The sequence below is a fragment of the Populus trichocarpa genome, chromosome 3 (assembly GCF_000002775.5).
Source record: "Populus trichocarpa isolate Nisqually-1 chromosome 3, P.trichocarpa_v4.1, whole genome shotgun sequence".
Taxonomy (NCBI): domain Eukaryota; kingdom Viridiplantae; phylum Streptophyta; class Magnoliopsida; order Malpighiales; family Salicaceae; genus Populus; species Populus trichocarpa.
In genome coordinates this window covers 10698395-10717301 of record NC_037287.2, presented here as the reverse complement: position 1 = coordinate 10717301, position 18907 = coordinate 10698395, and the positions used below count along the sequence as shown (strand labels likewise).

The 18907-nt window shown below is 35.5% G+C and overlaps 2 protein-coding genes across 4 annotated transcripts; one reads left to right on the top strand and one right to left on the bottom strand.

Annotated features, from left to right (window-relative positions):
• The first annotated feature begins 7338 nt into the window (after window positions 1-7338).
• On the top strand, window positions 7339-10699 carry LOC7461989 (auxilin-related protein 1). Of its 2 annotated transcripts, none has more exons than XM_024597720.2 (2): window positions 7339-9473; window positions 10306-10699. In XM_024597720.2, exons 1-2 carry the CDS (start codon window positions 7756-7758, stop codon window positions 10352-10354), a joined length of 1767 nt encoding a protein of 588 aa, XP_024453488.1. In that variant the 5' UTR covers window positions 7339-7755; the 3' UTR covers window positions 10355-10699. The 2 variants fall into 2 exon arrangements, with proteins under 2 accessions (XP_024453488.1, XP_024453489.1); XM_024597721.2 differs by having other exon boundaries at window positions 7342-9473; window positions 10311-10699.
• A 3784-nt stretch (window positions 10700-14483) lies between these two features.
• Window positions 14484-16835, bottom strand: LOC7471643 (homeobox-leucine zipper protein HAT4). Of its 2 annotated transcripts, XR_002980974.2 has the most exons (5): window positions 16414-16835; window positions 15683-15996; window positions 15337-15416; window positions 14708-15216; window positions 14484-14583 (listed from the first exon to the last, which is right to left on the bottom strand). XR_002980974.2 is itself a non-coding variant. In XM_006385487.3 (4 exons), the coding sequence occupies exons 1-4, from the start codon at window positions 16586-16588 to the stop codon at window positions 14868-14870; spliced, it is 918 nt and encodes a 305-aa protein (XP_006385549.1). In that variant the 5' UTR covers window positions 16589-16835; the 3' UTR covers window positions 14484-14867. The 2 variants fall into 2 exon arrangements, 1 of the variants encoding a protein (XP_006385549.1); XM_006385487.3 differs by having other exon boundaries at window positions 14484-15216.
• Between the last annotated feature and the right edge of the window lie 2072 nt (window positions 16836-18907).

The following is an 18907-nucleotide window of genomic DNA, read 5'->3' as shown; positions in this document are numbered from 1 at the left end:
TTGGAACTATTAGAGGATGAATAGTTTTGGATTGAAGGGATAAATTAAAAAGAAAAATAATTTCACAAAATATATAATTAAAGAGGAAATCATCAAAAGAATGAGGATTAATTTATTTTTTTAAATCAACAAATTAAAAATCTTGATTAAATGATAAAATTGAAAACAATTGAAAGTTTATAAAATAGGCAAGAAAAAATGAAGAAAAAAAAAGAATCATGACCAAATTTGAAAAATTAAAAAATTAAATTGAAGGATGCAATTGAAAATAAATAAAAAACTTACAAAATGATCAAGGATAAAAAATCAAAAGAATGAAGACCAATACTCAAATATACCCTTCCAAGGGGACTGCCCTAAAATTTTAAATGACATACATAAATTGAGGGATCAGAGAGAGTAGAGAAAAAAAACACAAAAGAAAACAGTCTCGGCAACAATCCTTTCTGCAAAACATTACACACGTTACTTGTGGAGAAAGAGGACGTCGTGGAAATCCAATGACACGACAAAAGAAAAATTTTAACTACTAGAGGATGGAGTACGCACCGCTGAAGCGTCGGGAAATCCTCCCACACACCTGACAGTTTTTTAAAAATATATTTTAGTTATTGTAAAAGACTAATTTACTCCTCAACCAATCTTGGTATAACAAAAAAAACCACTTGAAAAATAAAAAAATACCCCTAAAGAAAGCTTAAATTAGTTTTGAAACAATGATTATTTTAGTAAATCTATTGTGATAAAACATTGAAAATCTAAAAAAAAAAACCTCGTTTTGATACTAATTATCTTATGTTTTGCTTTTAAGAGTGCTGAATTACTGTTTAACGAAAAAGACCTTTAAACCCCAGACAAAATGAAAGTGAGAAATGAATCACATGTAAATACCATTTTACCCCTAGTTTAATTCTCTTGGATGATTTGATAAAGGTGCAAAACCGTAAATCCACTATTGCTATCAACACCGAACTCTTTTTCTGGTAAATTAGTTCGAGAGTGTTGAAGAGAATTAATCACAAGACGCATATTCCTAATTCTCCTATACAAAAAAGCTAAGAATATATGTGTTTCTTAACTAAAACTAGTCAATCAATTAAGAGCCAAATCACTCCTTCGAAATTTTCTTTTGTGCATGCAAATAATTAAATACTTATTCGCCAATGTGAAATAAGCAACAGCATGCATGGAATCTGATCCGTTACCTGTAAATCTTTCCAAGGAACATAACTTTCGGCCACAAAATTGAGAAAAGAAGCTAGGTGGGGACCTCCATCTATGTCCTTCCTCTCCTTTTTGTTTCCATGCTCCTTAAGCCATTCGTTAATTAACGTATAAAATTAATTAGATTATTAAAAAGACCTTCACATGCATGTATATGTCTGTCTGGTGATCAGCAAAAGCATGTTATTTCCAGAAAGATTTTGAGGTGTGACTCATGAACAATTGCGTGGCAATGGCATGGATAAGACAGCAATGTTTCGCTAGATTTATGCAAATCCTTGGTGAAAGAAATAAGAATATCCTGGGAACCCTGTGCTATGATCACAACCATTGATATATTCCCACGTCATTCCAAATATTTGCATATTTCTCTTACAGATCAAAACTCGGCCATTAAAGTAAACGTACACCAGCTTTTGATCATTTGCCAGAGGTAAAAGGGGCTACTAGTGATCAGTTTATTCTTGTTTGAGGAGAAACAGAAGATCTTGCTATTAGCTTAAGATGGATATGTGCCTTTTAGAGTTTGTTCTCTCATTTGGAGAGATTCTCAATTAGTTTTGGTTGGGAAAAAAGATTTACCCGTTTCTAAGATAAATAATCAAGGGACAGAACATTATATAGGATTATTTCTCTGTACAGTCCTAGTTGAGACAGATTACGCAATAAATTATTATGCATGGTGAGTCAAAACTGTTGCATCGTCAAATAGCAAATACCTTGTGTCACGGAGCAAGGCATAAGAAAGTTAGAAAAGGTCGTGTGTGTGTGTGTGTGTGTGTGTGTCTATATATATAAAAAAACAGCGAGATTTCAAGTCAATCCATAAATTGATGGAATATTGGACGTCTGTTCCATTATTTCAACTGTGTGCTAAAGGCAGTTGATGATGCAGAGATGACTAGTTTCTTCTTCTTTCTTCCGTTCTTTTTCATTTTTCAAATCGATGGAAAGAACGTTGTTATTAAATTGAGCATGTTCGAATGACTGCGTGGGTCTTAAGAGCATCTAACATCATCTTCAGGCTGAAGATGGCGAGGGTGAGGATGAGGGTGATAAGAAAAGTATTCCATCCAAAGTTGCAGACAGCTTTTCTTTTTCTTCATTTTTTACGAAGTATTTTATGCCCCTCCTCAAAAAAGCTAGCGTACGCAGCCCAAAAGAAGAATCCAAACGACATTATCCACGCAACCTATTTGCCCCTACATTACCCGTATTCCCATTCCGCTTGATATCCCTACTGAAGATTCTATACCATTGATGGCATATGAGGTTTCTGCAATTTGCCATTGCAAATCTCCCTGATAATATATTCTGGGTCTTTTCTCTGCTATAATTAGCTGTTCATTCCTGTCGTTTAAAATAAGGTCCAAGAACCCAAAAAGAAAAACCTATATTACAGATGCCTTACCTCTTCAATTAAAAAGTAGGGGTTGCCAAAATATTTTGAAGATCTTTATATGTATGCAATAATCTAGAATCATTTGATATCATTTCCGATTTTTGTTTTTATTTTTAAACTTTTTAAAACAAAAATACAAAATCAGTTTGTTATTGTTTTTTTTTTTCAAAACATAAAAAAATCCAATTGATTGCCAAAAAAAAATTTTAAACCAAACAAAATAATCATTCAAGAATTTCAAATTAGTTGATAGATCTACCTTTTCTTATACCCATATGATCGTGGGATTAACAGGTTAACTTAATTTGTCTCGAGTTTTTTTTTTGTTATTTTTTTTAAATAAAAGCATAATAATCAATTTTCAATCAATCAAATACTAAAGGATGAAACTGAAATTAAAAAAAAAAATATTTTTTAAATCAAATGTTGAAGGATCAGATATAACGAAGAAACAATTAAATGAGAACACAATAACCTTACAGAAAAAATTAAAAAAAAAAAGCTCAATTTCTAGTAAACAAAGTATTGAAAGATAAAATTAAAAAAAAAATATAATCCAAAAGAGATCGTAAAAACCGACTCAAGTCCACCCAGGTTAGCATTCGTTACCAGAGGAAGTAGTTCCCATGAAATTCTAGAGGCTATCAAATAATATTAATCAATGGATATTTCACCATATCAAGAAACATTATTTAATGCTACACTACACTGACTTGCAAGGGTTTTGACATTTGTAGACATCCAAATCCAATAAAATGTACTGCTAACATTCAAAGGTATAATAATGTCCTCCAAAAAGATCGAGTATATGTATTCTTGGATGGTATTAATGATAAGCTGGACAACATTCATAGTGATGTGCTATAGTTACACATGTTTCCCATTGTAGAGCAAGCCTATGCTCATGTCTATAGAGGAGCCCTTTCACCAAATGGTGATGAACTCAGGCGACCATGAACTACTAGCTCTTCTAGAAGTGGTGTTTTCTTTGAAAGGCCTGAAGTTTAAGACCTTCAGATCAACCCTCAAACATAATTGAATATTTGGCTGTAAAACCTGATCATCGTCTAATGAACAAAAGTGCACACGTTTGAAAATTGCTTCCAACCGTATGAATATTTTGATTAGTGGCATGAACTCTTAGTTAAAAAAAAAAAGAACATTTAAAAGCAAGACACTATTAATATCATTTACTAGTATTGTAAATGGTAGTAAAGTGGTCTCACCTGTCACATGAGATTTGAGTTGGATATGTGATGTTATTACCTGCCTCTCTTTAATTATACAACTTTACTTGTTCCTTCATTGACTCACAAGTTACTATATGTGAGCCAAATTACTACAAACCTTAATTGGATGGTACTCTCACCAAGCAGATAATTGGACATGGTACTAAGAAAGGGATATACTTCATGGAAGATTTCAATGTTGGGAGAGCGCACCATGTGTCTTGTTTATTGAGTTCCAAAACTCGATAGTTTTAGTTATGGCATCGTCATTGAAGACATCCATCATTTGGGTGTCTAAAGCATATGTTACCTTATTTATTTTCCATTATAGAAACTTATAAGTTATATTGTGATACTTTTATTTTAGCCAAGAATTATAGGGTCACTTATCCGTTAAGCATGAATAAAAATGATACTTCTTTTGCCTTAATTCATTCCGATGTTTGAGGACCATCTCTTGTTTTAATTTCCTCTAGCGTATGTTGGTTTATGACATTTGTCTATGATTGCATACGCATAACTTGGTTATATTTGTTAAAATATAAGGATGAAGAATTTAAGGTTTTTTAATCTTTCATGTTATGATTCAAACTTTGATTTTCTGCTCATATTCGAATTCTTCATTCTAACAATGGTAGAGAATATGTAAATCATCACTTTTAGCTCAACGACGTTATCCATGATACTCCATATCCCTAAACACCACAACAAAATAGGGTAGTTGAAAGGAAAAATAAACATATTCTTGAAACTTCTTGAGCCCTCCTCCTCGTTGCACGTGTTCTCACAAGACATTAGCCTAATACAGTTACAACTACTTTTCATCTGATCAATCGCCTTCCATCCAAAGTTTAAATTTCCAAACCCCATTATAATCCCTATCAACCTTGATCTCTCTACTTACTACTCTCAAACTCTCACCCTGTATTTTTTGATGTGCGGTGTATGTACACTTTTCCAAGAACCAACATACAAAACTTGACCCCTGTGCTGTTTAATGCCTCTTATTGGGCTATGTTGTGCATAAAAAAGGCTATCATTACTATGATCCTACCTCTTAGGGTACATATATGACCATGAATGTCACTTTTCTAGAGTCTACCTTTTTCTACACTTCCTCATCATCCAATTCTCTTCAGAGGGGATACTAGATGAAGAGTTGAAGTGGCTAACCTTTGAATGGTTTGAAAATCAGATTGACACGCCATCAGAAGAGGAGCCATAAGGGGAAGAACTTATAGAAACTAAACTTACATCATTAGAAGAAGAGTTAGAACCCCTTCTGGCATCTCTTAGTACTTGCAGGCCCGACTCCTAAGAATATTCTTGATATAATTAATATTGGCACACCTTCAATTATCAATACTATGAATACTTCTACTGGGTATACCTTTTATGCATAAACAAGGCAAACCACCAAATAGATATTCTTCAAACATTTAAGAAAGAAGGTCGAGGTATCCAATTGCTAACTATGTTTCCATCAAAAAATTACCTTAGCCTCTCAAGACTTTTTCACATGAGCTCTTTGCATGTCATATTTCTATTAGAGTTCAGGAAGCATTAATGGAACACAAATGGACGAAAGCATTAGAAGAAGAAATAAGGGCACTAGTAAAGAATTAAACATGGACCTTAGTTCCACTACCCCAAAGAAAGAAGACAGTTGGGTCCAAGTGGGTCTTATTAGTTAAACATAAGGTTGATGGATCTATAGAACAATACAAGGCAATGCTAGTTGCAAAAGGATACACCCAAACCTATAGTGTAGATTACCGAGAAACTTTTTCACTAATGGCTAAATTAAATGTAGTCAGGGTTCTTTTATCTCTTGTAACCAACCTTGATTAGCCATTACATCAACTGGATGTAAAGAATGTTTTTCTTCATGGTAACCTTGAATAGGAAGTCTACATGAACACTCCTTTAGGCTACACATCTTAAAAACTAAAGTTGTGTGCAAGTTACAGCCCGTACTATATGGTTTGTAACAATCACCTCGAGCATGGTTTGGGTGATTCAATCAAGCAATGAAGAAGTATGGCTTTTGCCAAAGTAATTCAGATTATACAATATTTTTTTAAGTATCAAAAGGGTAAAGTTACAACTTTAATTGTATATGTAGATGACATGATCATTACAAGGGATAATACAAGGGAAATTGCTAAATTCCAAAAACAATTAGCAACCGAATTTAAGATGGAAAATCTATGAGAACTTAAATATTTCTTGGGAATGGAGGTTGCTAGATCAAAGTAAGGTATATTTCTATCTCAGCAAAAATATATATTAGACTTACTATGTGATGTTGGAATGCTAGATTGCAAGCCAGCAAACACTTCAATCATTCAAAATCATAAGCTCACGGAGTATCCAAGCCAAATACCAACAGACAAAGGAAGATACTGGAGATTAGTTGGGAAACTTATTTACCTTTCACATACTCGTCATGATATTGCATACACAGTGAGTGTAGGAAGTCAATTTATGCACCAACCTAGTAAGGACCACATAAAGACAATGATTTGGATTTTGCAATACTAAAAATCCTCTTTGGAAAAAAGATTTATGTTTGTAAAGAATAATCATCTTCAAGTTAACCAAACATAGATTGGACAGGGAATACCACATATAAAAGATCCACCTCAGGCTACTTCATGTTTATCGGGGGGGATCTTGTTACGTGGAAAAGTAAGAAGCAAAAGGTAGCGGCACTATCGAGTGCTGAAGCATAGTTCCAAGGAATGGATAAAGGATTTCATGAACTTATATGGCTAATAAGACTTCTAACATAAATTGGCTTTGCACCTACCTCCAAGATGGACATGTTCTGTGATAACAAGGTAGCCATTGCTATTGCTCACAATCCTATCTGGCATAATCGCACTAAACACGTGGAGATTGATAGACACTTCATTAAATAAAATTTCAAAACTAAAAGTAGTTAGTTTCCATTCGTGAGGTTCGAAAACCAACTGGCAAATATTCTTACAACAGCCATATTAAGTAACAATTTCTACAACTCACTACACAAGTTGCACATTAGAAATTTGGTGTTGGCATAAGTTGTAAATTTAGAATCATTCAGAGATATTGTATGAACACATAGGGATTCTACTAACAATCAAAAATATTTTAGAAACAAATTAATTTCAACATTATTCTATTCTTAGATTTTGTATATAGCATCATATATATATATGACATCACTGTGAAAAAAAAAAAAAGAGGAAAAGTTATCATTGAGGAGATTTCTTATATAGAATTACTTAGATTCAATGACTTCAAAAGAAACTATAACTGATAGCATTCTTCAATGATCGATCCACTTTGACTTCGTTAATGTGCCTAACTCTGTAGAACACCTGGCCGCAGACACGAAATATTCCCTTCGTCTTTCCATAATAAGATTGTTTCTAGTCCCTACTCGAGACCTCCAAGTCTTAGGTGTTCAGCCCACATTAGTCTTAAGGTTATTCACCATTTCAACTCAATCCTGGAGGGATCAGCTACTTTCCCCAGAAAAGCAAAGGATAAAAATGGGAAAAGGAAAGCATCAGACGCACACTGATGAGTCAACAAAATGCTAAAGCCTGGAAATAAAAATAAGGTTTCAGATCGAGAATAAAGCAACAGTCATCGCCTAATTGCTATATCATTTGCAAAGAAGCATTAAAAGCAATCCAGTCTAAAAGCTTGAAATTTGCTCACTCCTCCCCAAAACATTCCTCCACTGTCCCTCTCTACCTCTTGCTTCTTCTTCGATCTTCCCTTTGTTCTTCACTTTTTCTTCACCCCGAAGTCTTCCCTTCTACTTCTTATTCTTCTTCTTCTCTTTGAATTAACACCAGCAAACAATCACCAGAAGATCTTCTCTTGCTCCTTCCTTTCTCTTCTTCAATGGCAGATGCAACATACTGCACCAAATACCAACAGCAAAAACAAGCAAATCCAACCAAGTACTATACTCATTTCCTCTACAAAGCTCTCATAGTCACAGTCTTTTTAATTATACTCCCACTTTTTCCTTCACAAGCCCCTGAATTCATCAACCAAACTCTAAACACTAGAGGTTGGGAGTTTCTCCACCTTGTCTTCGTTGGTATAGCTGTCTCTTATGGCCTGTTTAGCAAGCGAAATGATGAAACAGAAAAGGAAAATAACAACAGCAGCAACCAGTCAAAATTTGATAATGCTCAATCATACGTGTCTAGATTCCTTCAGGTTTCATCCGTTTTCGATGATGATGTTGATAGCTCACCTAAGTCCGGAGAGACCAAGGTCCAAACGTGGAGTAACCAATATTATAGGAATGATCCTGTGGTAGTTGTAGCGGAGCAGAACTCCGTTCTTGATAAAGAACAGAGAGCTACCAGCTCAAGAATTGGTGAAAAACCACTCTTGTTGCCTGTTAGGAGCTTAAAATCACGAGTCATAGCCGCAGATGTTGATGAAACTGGTAAAGAATCTACTGGTAGATCTGCTTCTATTAGTAGGTCTAATTCTACAGGTTCTAAAACATTTTCAAGCAATTCGAGTAAACAGAAGGGTGGAGAGTTTGGAGGGTGGGATTGTCTGGAATTGGAAGAGAAGCTGAAGGGGAATGTTGTGCTTCCTTCGCCAATTCCATGGAGATCAAGATCAGGAAGAATGGAAATGAGAGAAGAAGCAGATATTCCTCCTTATAATCTGCCTCCTTCCTCGGAGGAATTTGAATACAACAGGTCTTTTAATTCCCAAGTTCCTCGATCAGCACGAACCGGTTCTGCAACTTCTTCACCGAAACTGTCCCCTTCACCTTCATTTTCTTCACCAAAAAAGTTTTCTACTTCACCGTCTTTCTCATCCGAGGAGCAAGGCAAAAGTGCTGAGGATTTTGTGAGGAAGAAGAGCATTTATAGGTCTCCTCCTCCTCCACCACCACCACCACCCCCACCCCCGCCACCATCAATGAATCGAAAATCATCATCAATGAAACCAAGTTTTAGTGCTATTCATGATGAGGCTTTTCTTGAAAGAGAACTGAAGCGAAGTTTCACAACTGAACCTAAAGATTTGAACAGGGGTGGCAACTTAACAATGCCAAAGTCAGTTAAGACATTTAGAAGCAACGATTTGCTTGGTGAGGCGAGGAAGGAGAAAGAATTTGATGACAGAATCAACAGCAATGCAGAAAAAAGATTGAAGCAAGTTGAAGCAAGTGCAATGGAGAGAATAGGGAGAAAGACAGTGGGATTTGATCAATCCTCATTTAAGACTGATAGGCAGAACCGTGAAAGAGTGACTTTTACGCCTCAGTCAACTTTCATGGAGTTCCCAGAGGAAGAGGAAGAAGAATATGTGGAGAAATTGGCCATGGAATCTGACGAGGAATCAGGGACTGAGGAGGAGGGGGGGGATGAGGATGAGGATGAGGACATAGCAGGAAATTCTTTTGCTTCAGGCATAGCGGCAAGGCCAAAAAAAGAAGCAGCGGCTGCTAGCAGTGCAAGTGATGGAGGACCTGATGTTGACAAGAAGGCTGATGAGTTCATAGCCAAATTCAGAGAGCAGATCAGGCTCCAAAGGATAGAGTCTATCAAGAAATCAAGTGCACAGATAAGAAGAAAACCTTCAAGGTAATCTTCGAAGATCATTCGGTCTATTAGAGAGTTAACAGGATGGATTTGGATTCGATGTTTAAACTTTTCTTTTTCTTACTCACATCATGAATATAATTTTACTTGGTATCAAGGATCTTAGAACTCATGGTATACAGAGATTGCTTAGTTTACTATTATGTAAACTGCAATTGAATTGGAGAATTAATGTATCTTCTTCCTCTTTGTTCTTCAGACTTGTTGGTTACAATACTTTTTGAATCGTTGTTGCTAAATAACCATGGACTTTTTCATTCATTCGATTCTTCCTTTCCAGCATACTGGTGGAAAGCAATGTTTTCTGAATGGTTTCGGATTTATATTTTTCATAAATTGGAGTCTATTTCCTCGTTCGAAATCAGTGTCGGGAAAATGGGTGTCAGTTTATCGATACCTTGAGTGCTGCAAATGAATGTAGTAATGGAAAATGAAGGTCTGATTCCTTACTTGAAATATTGAAGCAGCACACTGGCTAATTGAATCATATAGACCCTTAAACAGCACACTAGCTGATTGGAATAAAAGTTGTGAATTGCGACTTCCATTTATATGCAAAGCAGGTGTTTCATCTCATTCCAATTTAACAATTTTGACAAGTTACTGAAAATGCTAATCAGTAAATGAAGTCATTCTGGATTCAAATTTACAATTGCTGATTCCAACATAGTTGATTGATAGACTCTGCAATCTACACGTTGCCTTGAGTTCCTATCCTTGTAGAAGCAAACTACAAAATTCCATCCTTGCTATTGCTTATGAACAATCATTGCAAATCTTTCGTATTTCTCCTTGTAATTGCTTCATTTTTTAGCTCAGATAAATCTTTTTTTACAACGGACACTGCGCTTACCCAAGGCTGAGGATGGTAATAGCGGAGTCTTTGCTGTTGCTTGGAATTGCTATCCTGTCCAGATCAGTTTGGTCCAATAATATTCTGCGATGATCGATTTTCTTGTGTCCCAAATGCCAAGACTACAAAGTTCTTTTGCAGATTGCAGCGTAAACTGCATTCCGCCCAGAAGCGAAAGATGTAATCTGAACCAGTTTTGAAACTGTGGGGAAAAACCAGTTTGTCAGTTAGCATGCCAATAGACTTTTGCTGCCCACAAGTCTTCACGTTTAATCATGATCACGTCCGAGATACAACAGATTCGATGGAGCAGGGATACTTCTGCAACATAGCCTAATTATTCAGAAAATGTGTTGATGATGTAGAGAAATACTTCATACATGAATGGACTTTTTAGGCTGCCTTTTGGGCTGGTTTGAATGTGAGGTTTCTGCAAAACAAGATGCTTAAGTTAGTAAATATATGAAGAGAAAATAATGTATAGTAAGAGAAAACATGATGAAGTTGTAGAGAATGTTTTTGTGTGTGAACCTTGTTGAATGGTGGCTAATTTCCTTCCTTACCTGGTGACCACGGGCGGAGGGGCAACAAAGGTTTAGGTAGGTTGTAGCATGGGTAAAAAATTAGATCCTGAAAAAACCTAATAACCCACCTTATAAGTATATCCTTTTTTATTTACCTCCTCCCAAAGCAAGGATCTGTATCTGTAAATAGCCATGTCTGCATTAAGGTTAGTAGCCTGATCCTTTCTCATTAGGCTTCTTAGCCTTCGGTGTCCCCTTTCTCTTCTTAGCTGTCTGTTCTTAGCTGTCTGAATAAATCTCTTAGGATTTCTCTATTCCGAAGGAAAGAACCCATCCTATACCTTAATTTATGTGTATTTGCTTCATAAAAAAACACTAAAAAAAAAAATTTTAAAAAAAAATTAAATTAATTTAAAAAAAAAAAACAAAGTAGAAACTAACTCTCGTGCCTAAGTCGGAACATTCAAATTTAAAAAGTTAGCGACCCTAGAAAGTTTACAAGGGTTGAAATGGAGCACTGTTGAATCTACGGGGACTAAACATTGCTTACTCTTTGCCCCCATCTCGTTGCAGCAAATAAATACTCAATCCAATCCAAGATTTCGAAGACCTAAAGGTGTAAATAATATAGCGAATCTCAACAAACAGATTGATATTCTGTGAATAAATATGCCCATCCATTGTTTGGTATGCCGACTTGGGTGCTTTCCAAAATAAATATAGTTTGATAAAGTAACAATTTAATGACGATTGTTTACAACATGGCAAAAGGACATCAACACATTACTAGACAAGAACTTCATGATTTACCACATCTTTTGCCACCTGCTTAACTCCCATCGGTATGGAGTATGGTTTCTTAGCTCATCCTTCGATTCATAATGAGAAAATTTCCATGTATCATTAGCGAAGTGATGGAAAACAGTCCTTGCTGGTGACCAAGGTAGGGTATTTATAGATCCTAATCACGTTTCTTTATCTCATAGAGTGTGAAGAATAGAGTTGTAGTTGCAGGTTCTTATATGGAGAATGGAGTCGGCTTCATTGATGGAGATTGTGGTGCTTGCTATGATTGGTAAAGAAGTTAGCAATTGCCACTTAGACAACCACTGGAGTAGAAATATGGTGCCTACTCTGCATAGAAAAATATGGCTCAAAATTTGTGTGTCACACAGTCCTATAAACTGAAAAACACACAGAGGTGTGAGCTGGGGTAAGGATAACCTGGCTTTGCAACGAAGAAAAGGAAGAAGCAGGAAGAGAGGAGAGAGAGAGAGAGAGATAGGAACTCCAGTCATTTTGACACCCAATCCTTCCTTTAGCATAGATTAATTATTTCATTGCAAATATCAATTTTCTTTAGATGCCCGACTATCGAGATTAGTTTCTTTAACTATTCTCTCGGCACTAATCTAAAAACCATGTCAAAACTTCCCCTGCATTCTGTCTCACCACTAGGTCACCACCACAAATAATGCATAAACGAGCTGGAAGTCTGAAACCAATCTGTCAGTGTCGCCATTAGAATCGGTAGTTTTAGTTTTGAATAAGTGGTCCTGTGTTTTGATCAATGATTTGCACGTAATTGAGTTGTAGACAGTTACGTCAGCTGCAGTCTGTTGTTAGACATTTCCTGTTCTCTGTTAACAGAGAAGGGAATTCATTGAAGAACAATCAAAGTTCATCTTAGTGTTACAACTAAGAATTCTCTCTTTAACACAATCTTTAGGCTCGATCTCGTTCTTCTTTGTGCCGGAGCAAAGCCTCGCGGATTATACAAGTAAGAAATTAAGGTGGCCTGATCATTTCTTTATACTGGTGGCGGGCTGCCGGGCTTCCTTGCCGTCCAAAAGAACTTCTCCTCGTCAGGTCTGAAAAAACAATTAAGCCTTTCGATGTTAAGACCCATGTAAAACCAATTTGTGTTTTGGCAGATGCTCTCGCCCATTAGCAGCCACGGCATCTTGCATTTTCTGCCCCTCTGTGGATCATTAGCAACGAGTGACAGGGGAATCATGACAACACCCACATAATAAATCCACCAGCTACATTCACGAATATTTTGTACCAATAATTCGTATGGTAGATATTGGCCGGACATATATGCTGTTATTTCTACATAATTCTTACAGTGTTATATCTATGTGTGTGCGTGTGTGTGACCGTGTATCTTCTCTATATCGTTGCTATTTGTCTAGTCAATTCCCACAATAATTATAATAAATTAGTGCAAATTTATAACTAATTGTTATTTTTAATATTTATTTTATTACAATATATTAATTCTAAATTTTAAATGTCGGTATTTGACATTGCCGATGAGAATTGACAACAAAATCTGATTTTGATTTTTTAGCACGAATATTCTATCGGTATTTAACACTACCGATGAGAATACAAACAGAGATAAAATCTCCAGTAATATATTTTTCAGCAACGGGTTTTTATAGATAATTAAAATACTAACAAAATATTTGTTTAAACACCGATGAAATATTCCGTCAGCATTTTCTAGTTTTCTTACAGTGATAAAATTAATATTCTATAATTAAATTATCACAAATATAAAATATTATGATGTTTTGATTTTTATGAAAAATAGTTGTAATCTTAATATATTTCTTAATATTTTTTCCATGAAAAAAAATCATCTTTGTTCTCAACTAATAAAAAAATAATTTTTCATTGGAAACGAAAAACTGAAAAAAGAAATGAATACTGAAAAAGGAAAAAAAAACTGTTTTCTATTACTAAACACACTCTAACTACTACAGGTAAAACCAGAGCTCAGAGCTCTGGGTTCCCCTTCTTCTTTGCTGTTATATATAGAATTTTCGTTCTTGATGACCTCGACAATGGTTCTTGACTATCACATGATTTTACAGCTAACCTCCAACGAAGAAAAAGCAGAGAGTTGAAGGGACAAATCTTCCACCTGATATGATAGTGGAAGTCCTCTCGATACTTGCAGATAAATCTTTACTCAGTTTCTGTGTTTCCAGATCATGGCCTTCTTTGATATGCCCCCGCTTCATTGAACATCATGAAAATGTATTTCTTGTCTTTAAGAAATATCATTACTCAATCGGATACTTGCTTCTTGCCCTAGCTGGGCCTCTAGTAGCTCAACTAGAGGCCCAGGTTACCTCTAATTTTCCATTCGTTTGAGATGAATAGGCCTTCATTCAAAATAGGTCCAGGATCTTTTAAAATCTCAAAACTAGAGGCCCAAGTAATCTCTAATCTGTTCGAGTCCAATTTGTTTGCAATTAAGTCCTTTCTAATCCAATAAAAATCCTTCAATCTCGCTCTTCATCGTCCACATTTTTTATAGCTTGCGGAAGTACTCTCCCCAACTAATAGGGCAATCGTCTCAATGTCAAAGATTAGTGGGGAATCGAGGATGGAAAAAATGTATAGACTTTCTTGGGAAAGAGCTCTCTATTGGGAATTTCATGCTTTAATTAATAGGCTAGAAAAACAGATATCAACATAATAAAAAAAAGGGGGATAATTTTTGCCAAAAATTGTGCCGAAACAAAGCCCTGAGATTTGGATGCGAGTGTGATGAATCCCCAGCCAGCCATTTGCACGAACAAAAATAGCAACTAAGAGTTAAAGGAAAAACACCTCGCTTGGCTTCGACTAGGTTAAAATAACAAGGAAATACTGATCTTTACATCCAAAGTCCTCTTCCTCCCGTTTCACGGCTTTTCTGTGTTTGACAGGAAAAGGAGTATTTAGTATTAATTTGCTAACGCTACACAGATTAAACTAATTATGTCAACCCTGTTTTTTAAGAGATTGATGGGTCAATAATACAAAACATGAAGACCCACCGAATCGCACGCACTGCAACAACCATATCTTAGACCAAAGACTTCGAGCACGAGAATACGGTACGCTGTTACACCTGGCTCTTGCCCCCTCCATTTCCTACACGTCCCACTAGCCCCTGGAAGAGTTAAATGACCAAGTGGCACTTGTTTTCTGTTCTAATTACGATCTAGGACGTAGTACATCAAACGGAGTCGGTCCACGTGTGATTGGTGCGGCTGGGGCCCATGGGTTGATGGGGATGGGCCTGTGATGAGGAGGAGTGGGGCCCATATGGGGATGGGACCTAGCATCAACGGTGGATGATGCGGACGGTGGGACCGCTACACGCTCACATGATGGGCACATGGTGAGGGTGGTTGGTGGGGTCATTTGCATGTAGAACTGCGGGGAAAGTTTCAGTGCTCTGAGCTCCTGAACTTCCTTTTGCAACCTCCTGTTCTCCGCCGTTAGGTTCTCACAGCACCTCTTCAAGAACTCACAGTCAACCTCAGTTTGCTTCAGCTTTGTCCTGCAGAATTAAACATTCTTGCGTAAATACAACAGCTCGAGAAGGCTAAAAAAGGTCGTGGGGGGGAATATATGTGAAATGCCAGGAATGCCCTTGATGCCATAAGGGATTATCTCTCACCTTGCCCTTCGGTTCTGAAACCACACCTCCACTTGTCTAGGTCGGAGTCCTAGCTGTTTAGCCAAGGCCATCTTCTGCTTCTGCACGTAGCAAAACAACAGATTGTCAGCTCCAATTACCAAAATACCCTCCGAATCTAACCCCAATAAAAAAAATAACTTCTCTGTTGCATTGTTTGGTTGCTCAGAAAACACGGGAAGGCCACCAGTATTTCCTTGCTTCTGACTCTTAAGAGTCAGATAAAAAAATCCACCAGTCAAAGATCATTTTTGTCCACTTCTCCTCAATTTACTCAACAACCAAGGAAGAAAGTTTGGGTTTTTAGCTTAAAAAATAGAATACTTACTGGGTTGAGAGTGTTGTGTTCTTTAAAACTTTCTTCAAGAATAGCTGCCTGATCTTTAGAGAGCCTGAGCTTCTTTCTCGAGGTATCACCATCCTCTTCATCACTGATTCCACGAGAATAATCTCTCTCCATCTCATGCTCCTCTCCGTTAATCCCTTCTCTTTCGCTTCTCTTTCCACTTATACTCGATATCGTGCTATTTGGAGACGATACACCTGCCTCCTCTTCACAATCAGCTGTAGATGGTAACCTGTTCACGTCGATTCCTCGAAGGAACGATCTGGTCTCGGCGCGGTATGGATCAGAGTTTTGATCTGCATGTGAGATGAATTAGAGTGTCAAATGGGGTTCGAATTAGTCGGAGATCGAAAGTCGGAAAATTTGTGGGTTAGGATCTTGAGAAAAGAAGAGGGGGGTGTTTGTGTTATCGAATAGAAGAAAAGTAGAGTAAAAGCGATTGATAAAAGCCAATACAACATGGGGGAAAAAGCAAAATAGAAAAGGAACACTTATTTTATTTTATTTGAAAAGAGAAAGAAAGAAGAATAATTTTAAAAAATAAAAAGGCTTTGTAATGTGTTTGTTTCTTGGGAAAGTGAGGGAAAAGGAAATAGAAAATAGTTGGAAAGGGAAGAAACAGGGCTGGATCTGAAACAGGAGGCCATGCAGATCTTGAATTTACCAAAAAAGGAAGAAATGGAAAATGTTTTTAAAATAGCAAAAGTACATACCTGAAGGAGGGAAGGTCGCATTCCATGAGGGTTTTTGAGGATTGAACCCAGAAAGAGAAGAAGCAGCAGTAGATGGAACCAGTGAAGGCATGAGATTAAACTGCAGAGAATGCTGATTTTGAGGAACACTGAGACTTAAACTCAAACCCAGATCTTCCTTCTCAGCCATCATCATCTTCCTTTTCCCAGAAAGAAAAGGGGTTTATTAAAACCCTGCTGCAAATTATATAACCTAGTTTTGTATATAAATGGGCAGGAAACTAAGCTTAAAATCAAGGTTTTTCTGTTTTGGTTCTGTTTTGAGAGAGAGAGAGAGAACAGGAGAGATGGAGAGTTGATTGTGTTTGGATTAGGAAGAGAGTGCGTGTGGGGGATTATATAGAAAAGAGAGAGGGGGAAGGGGGGTGGGGAAGTGGTGGTAGTGTGTAAGTTCAATCATGACTTCTTGTCAGGAAGGCTAATTATCTCAATCATGGCTTTTCCCTCCGTATATAAATATAATAATACCTAACTCTGGTTTGCTTGAATTCATAAACCATGGTAAATGGGAGGCTCTGTTTAATTTATATATATATATATATATATATAAGGAAAAAAACAGAGACAAGGTTTTTTTGTTTTTTTTCATTGTACTTGGGTGGACAGACTGGAAAGGATATCTAGCTTGACTATGCTAGAAAATTAAAATAAATAAAAAAAATAGAATGTATTACAGTTTTACTGTACACATAAATTTAATTTATTGTTGATTAAATGGTGAAATGATGAATTTGTTTTTTCAATAGAAAATTATTGAAATAACTATTAGAGATAATAATGTTTTTTTTTCTAGGTTTATTAGACATTATTAAATAGATTTGGAATAACTTACTTTTTTCTTATTTAAAACGATAAAGTTGTCATTCAAAGCAAAAATTATTTAAGTGATGTGCAGGGTTTTTTTATATTATTACTTTTTAAAAGCATAAAAAAATAAATAAATATTCTTCGAAGCAAAAATAAATGACTTATGCACAAAAGGTTTTTTGTATTTTATTTCAGTTTGTTAGTTATAATCAATTTGACTCAAGAGAATTTTGGTATTTTGATAGATATAAAGTATAAAAAAAAAAAAATTAGTTGGCGCGTGATGAGTGACTCGTGAGGAGTCTCTTGGTAGCCAAACACTGCCTTTCGTGAAGGGGTTGGAGTCATCTCAGCAGCTTCTCCATTCCTCCACGACCCGTGTTGATTACTGATCTCCAGTTTGGCGCGGTGGCCTTTTCTCCTATATTTTCTCTTTCCTCCTTGATTTTCATGTCCAGCCCTTCAAGCTTTCAAAACAAACCTTCAATTTGTTTCGGTCCTTATTATTTTGATTACTATATGTTATATTTGTAATAATTTATAAAAAAAAAAGATTTTTTTTTCAATTCCTTCCTCCTTCGATTTTTTCATCTGTCAGATTGAGTCCTCATTTCTTTTATTATTATTTATTTTATTTTAGATAATTTTTAAAATAGATTTTTTTTTAAGATTTTATACTCTAGTTTTTTTTCCTATTAGATTTGGTCATCATTCTTTTTATTACTATTTTTTTTACTTTAACAAGTTTTCTAAATTGATTTTTTTTATTTCATCCTTCAACACTAAATTTGTTGAGAATTGAGATTCTTAATTGAGTCTAGATTTAGGATTTCACGAGTTGTGAGTTTAGGAGATTAAATCAGGTTTAAGAAATTTACTTGAGTTTGCTTCTTCTTTTTTTGTCTTTTTTTTAAGCTTATATTTTCCAGTTTCATCATTTAACATTTATTTAATTGGAGATTGGGCTCTGTTATTTTTTTTTATTTCCTTCATATAGGATTTTTCACTAATTTTAAAAATAACTCGGGTTATCTCGAGTCTTTTTATTTGTTATTCTATGTTAAATTTAGTTTTTTAAAAAAGAATTTGTGTTTGAATTAAATTAAATTAATTAATTAATTACAAGCTTAAGATGCTCACTTCATGATATTTTGTTTAATTTGTTTTTCGAGTCATTGCTTTAACGACGCATGCAACCTCTTGTAATGGTGTTAGAACCATCTCGGTAAACTCTTTCCGGTAATGAGATTATATTCACAACGGAGCGAAGATGAGTCTTCAATGAATTTTTCTTTCTTTTTTTCCTAAATATAATATTAGCAGCTCATGTTTTATAATTAAATATTGCTCTTTTTTGTTTGCATCATTATTGTAGTTGCTTTTTTCTAATTATATTATTAAATTAATCAAGTTTATTGAACCCAATCAAGTCAATGACCTGGATGTTATATTTTTTTCTACTTCTTTAAAAATGATGGTATTGCCTAAACATTCTTTTTTATATATATATTAGAAAAAAAATTAATACAGCATGTGGCGTAGCATTAGCTACCTATCTTGTATTGACTATACTAACACTTACTGCAATTACCTTCTCTAATTAAACAAATGGAAAACATTATGGTGCCTGATTTTTTTTTAATTATTA

Coding starts and splice junctions, on each gene's coding strand:
- LOC7461989 (XM_024597720.2), top strand. CDS start 7,756: ATGGCAGATGCAACATACTGCACCAAATACCAACAGCAAAAACAAGCA. Junction 9,474..10,305: donor ATAAGAAGAAAACCTTCAAG/GTAATCTTCGAA, acceptor TTCATTTTTTAG/CTCAGATAAATCTTTTTTTA.
- LOC7471643 (XM_006385487.3), bottom strand. CDS start 16,588: ATGATGATGGCTGAGAAGGAAGATCTGGGTTTGAGTTTAAGTCTCAGT. Junction 15,997..16,413: donor TGCGACCTTCCCTCCTTCAG/GTATGTACTTTT, acceptor TCTCACATGCAG/ATCAAAACTCTGATCCATAC. Junction 15,417..15,682: donor AACACAACACTCTCAACCCA/GTAAGTATTCTA, acceptor TGCTACGTGCAG/AAGCAGAAGATGGCCTTGGC.